The 4,005-nt window shown below is 43.9% G+C and overlaps 1 protein-coding gene across 1 annotated transcript in view; it reads left to right on the top strand.

Annotated features, from left to right (window-relative positions):
- The first annotated feature begins 1,197 nt into the window (after positions 1-1,197).
- KLF5 (Kruppel-like factor 5 (intestinal)) overlaps positions 1,198-4,005 on the top strand; it is a 15,797-nt gene continuing 12,989 nt past the window's right edge. Inside the window, exons 1-2 of the mRNA XM_010291736.1 lie at positions 1,198-2,068; positions 3,197-3,256. Of these exons, the coding sequence (XP_010290038.1) occupies positions 1,210-2,068; positions 3,197-3,256 (919 nt within the window). The 5' untranslated portion in view covers positions 1,198-1,209. The remainder of the gene's footprint in view (positions 2,069-3,196; positions 3,257-4,005) is intronic.

Raw genomic sequence — 4,005 nt, 5'->3', positions numbered from 1 at the left:
GCAGCGGTCTGTGGGGCGCTGCGCTTCGGTGGTGTTTTTCCCCAACGAGGAGTAAATAACTCCCCTCTTCAAAGCGAGCTGCTCTCGACTCGTAAACAAGAGCTGGAAGAAGCAGCCTGGCATGTCGGGGCAGATCCAGATCAAAGGGACGGGAAGGCGGCTCTGTTTGTTTGTGGTGTTTACCGGGGGTCTTTGAAGAAAGGTACTAAAATCCACTTTGGGGCAGAGTTGCTGTTTGTCATGTGCTTTCTCTTGCGGGGTGCTAAACGGGTCTGGTATGAGCGCAGTCTTGACAGGGCATGGGGGAATGTAGCATTTGCCCACTGGAGAGTGCCTGATAGATGCTTTGCCGATGACTGTACCAGTAATGTATCGGGCTCCAGCCACCCACGGATTCCCTCGCACCACTATGCTAAGAGAATGATTTCCCAGTAATTACAGAGCTCTCCTAGGACCCAGGCATGGACAGGGACATGTTTATCATGCTATTAGACAATTATACACCGCGTAGGTTTTTTTTTTTTTTAAAGTGTAGTCCCAGAGACACTTTACACAAAGGGTACTCTGATGCAGTTAACTCGTCTTCTTTTTATTTGGTATTATTTATAACTTTACACTTTGGTGTTGTATTTCTGATCAAATACCTTTCTTCTAAGGATAAAGAATCCTGGAAGTACAGAATATATATACACACACATAAATTATATATATAAAAAAACATTATTTGAAGTATTAGTACTCAAATAGCCAGCTGAGGATGTGGCTTTTAAAGTTAGCATTTCAAAGAGAAGCGGGCGAAACAGATAGGCAGTCATCCCGCTCCGGCAGTGAATTCCAGAGCAGGAGATCTGCAGATTAGGCACAGCGCCTGTCATTGCTACACCTCGCACTGTCTTGTAGGCATAAAAGATGAAAAGTTTGTCGTACACTGAAACATCAGCTCGATCTTAATGCTTGCTCTGCATGAACAACTTGTGCCGTGGCTTTATCTCCGTGTCCTTGATGATGTTGATTAGTGCGCCGATTATAAAAGACAGGTTTTCATTAGCGTGAATATTTATAACTTCCTCCATAGGTAGCTTGCAGCTGGCTGAACAGTATTGCCTTTTATTTGCAAAGCCTCGCTTGACTTGCGTGCCATCGTCTTTCCTAGTCGGTAACAAATCATGTGGATTATGGTCTGTTTTGTTTTTGCAGACGAGATGTGAAATGGAGAAATACCTGGCACCTCAACTCCCACCCGTTCCTGTCATCCCCGAACATAAGAAGTACAGAAGAGACAGTGCATCGGTTGTAGACCAGTTTTTCACTGACAGTGAAGGGTTGCCTTACAGCATCAACATGAACGTCTTCCTCCCCGACATTAGCCACCTGCGAACTGGCCTGTACAAATCTCAGCGACCCTGTGTAACCCACATCAAGACAGAGCCGGTCACCATCTTCAGTCACCAGAGTGAAACTACTGCCCCTGCCCCTGCCCCCACTCAGGCCCTCCCTGAATTTACCAGCATCTTCAGCTCCCACCAAACTCCCGATGTCAACAACATTTTCATCAAGCAGGAGCTTCCTACTCCAGATGTTCATCTTTCTGTCACGCCCCAGCAAGGCCAGTTGTATCAGCTCTTGAGCTCACCGGATTTAGATATGCCCAACACTACTACTCAGGCAGCTGTGATGGACTCCCTCAACAATGTCTCCATGCCATCAGCCATGGCGGGCCTGAACACGCTCTCCTCGGCTGTTCCACAGACTGCGATGAAACAGTTCCAGGGCATCCCCCCCTGCACCTACACCATGCCAAACCAGTTTCTGCAGCAGCAGGCCACTTACTTCCCTCCTTCGCCCCCAAGCTCAGAGCCTGGAAGTCCAGATAGACAAGCAGAGATGCTACAGAATTTAACCCCTCCTCCATCATACGCTGCAACTATAGCTTCCAAGCTGGCAATTCACAATCCGAATTTACCAGCAACTCTGCCCATAACCCCCCAGAACATCCAACCAGTCAGATACAACAGGAGAAGTAACCCAGATTTGGAGAAAAGACGTATCCACTACTGCGACTATCCTGGTAAGCGATCCATACCAGAAAATCCCAGCTCTTGCAATAAAAAAAGTGTGAATAATCATGGATGAGGTATAAGTGGTATTCTTTAGTTGTAGCTTACACCAAGGGAAAACCAAGTTAATTTCTTGTTAAAAAAGAATTTATCTTCTTTATTGTCTTATTTTGCGTGGCACGCTTTCGCATTCTTTAAATAACTTAAACTTTTCTTCATGTCATTTGTTACTCTTAAACGCCTGAGCTCATTTTACCTTGTTACAAACCTTGTACCCCATAGAAAAGAAAAAAAGTAAAAAAAAATTTGGCCTTGTCTAATCTAAGTCAGTGTGACTGTGCAGCTCCTGCTCCACTTTTCCAGTGCCTGTGATGGAGGAGAGGCTCAGTTTGTCCAACGCGATACAGCTCAGTTAGAATCCACTGGTGCTAAAAGAATCATTTCAGCTCCTGGTAGCCATGGCCATGGCCATATCTTCCCTGATACGAACTTGGGATTCAGCTGCCTGCATAAATCCATTAAGGCTAGCTCTGAAAACTGTCCACAGATGGATTCCTTTCCAGCCTCTCCTTCTCCTATGTTGAAGGGGAAGAGGAACCTGACTATAAACCGTGCCTCTACATAGTTTGTGATCACAGATACAAGAGGCTCACACCCATCTGAGCACGGAGAGAAACCGCTGCCCGTGGTTGATCTCCCCCTTTACCAACATAACTCTCAGCGGTGTATCACCCGTACGGTGTGCAGTATGAAAAATGCTCAGTGGAAGAGTTATGCTGAGCCCTGGGTAATGATGACACTGGGTCTGGCTTGACTGAATCCTCTAGCAAATTTTTAAAAAGTAAAGTTTCCCTCTGAGTTGTTAATTTCTGTAGCAGGTGTTGCTCTGTACTACATTACAAGGTAGTAAGCCTACTAGAAACATACGCATTTTCTTCTTTTCTATGTAAAGCAACATATCCCTAGGAGCTTTCTACATCAAATTTTACTTCTAAATGATGATGGTGCCAGAAGGTAATAAACTTAAATGTTTCCAGATAGTACCCCAGCTCTGAGTGAGGAAGTTTAAACATAATGTGGAGCGTTCCTGTGCTCCATACTGAAATGCCTCTCTGCTTTCTTGTTTTGTTTTGTTTTAGGCTGCACGAAAGTTTATACAAAGTCTTCTCACTTAAAAGCGCACCTGAGAACTCACACGGGTATGTACTCACTCTCTCACTGTCTCTTGTTCGTTCATGGCTGACACATTTCCCGAGAAAGCAGGCATGTTTGATCTGCCATCTTCTTCACGTTTTCTGTTAGGCTGGCAGTCCAGTTAGGAAAAATTTCAGATTTGGTCAATGAGAAGAAAAATTTATTTTATTCTTACTGCACTTTTCTTGAACCTTTTACAATACAAAACTCAAAATAGCTAAGAATAAAACACATGGAAACTTTCCTTTTCAATCTAAAATGCCATAATGTGTTTAAAAAAAAAAAAAGGACTTTTTTCCCCTTGGATAATGAATTAAGCATAGTAAACTTTATAGTTTTCAAGATTTATCTAAATACATAGAATTTTCTAGTTTGGGCTTTGTCTTTGACCTGTTAGAATTATTTCATCTTAGAATTTTTCAGAAACGTCATGAAAACTCCCAATATACCATCATTTGCTTCGTCCTTAGCATTAGGTGTGCATTTATTTTTTTTTGACAGGTGTTTCTATGTATTTATTTAAAAAAAAAAAAACCACGTAATTGACATAATTACAATATTTTGTCGGCGAAAGACATTAAAACAGAGGGAACAAAAAGCGGCAGTGCGTCGCGCTTGTGTTTTGTACCTCGGTCACATTCTGCCTGCAGCCACAGAGGCGGTCCCTGTTCACGGGCCTGCGTGGAGCGGAGCTGGGGACAGTGTTGCTTGTGCGTGGGCGCAGAGGACAGCGGTTGGGAGGTAGAACCGCCCT

This window comes from Phaethon lepturus, unplaced genomic scaffold (assembly GCF_000687285.1).
Source record: "Phaethon lepturus isolate BGI_N335 unplaced genomic scaffold, ASM68728v1 scaffold10437, whole genome shotgun sequence".
Lineage (NCBI taxonomy): Eukaryota > Metazoa > Chordata > Aves > Phaethontiformes > Phaethontidae > Phaethon > Phaethon lepturus.
The sequence above is the reverse complement of the archived record's forward strand: the minus strand, read 5'-3'. Positions and strand labels throughout refer to the sequence as shown.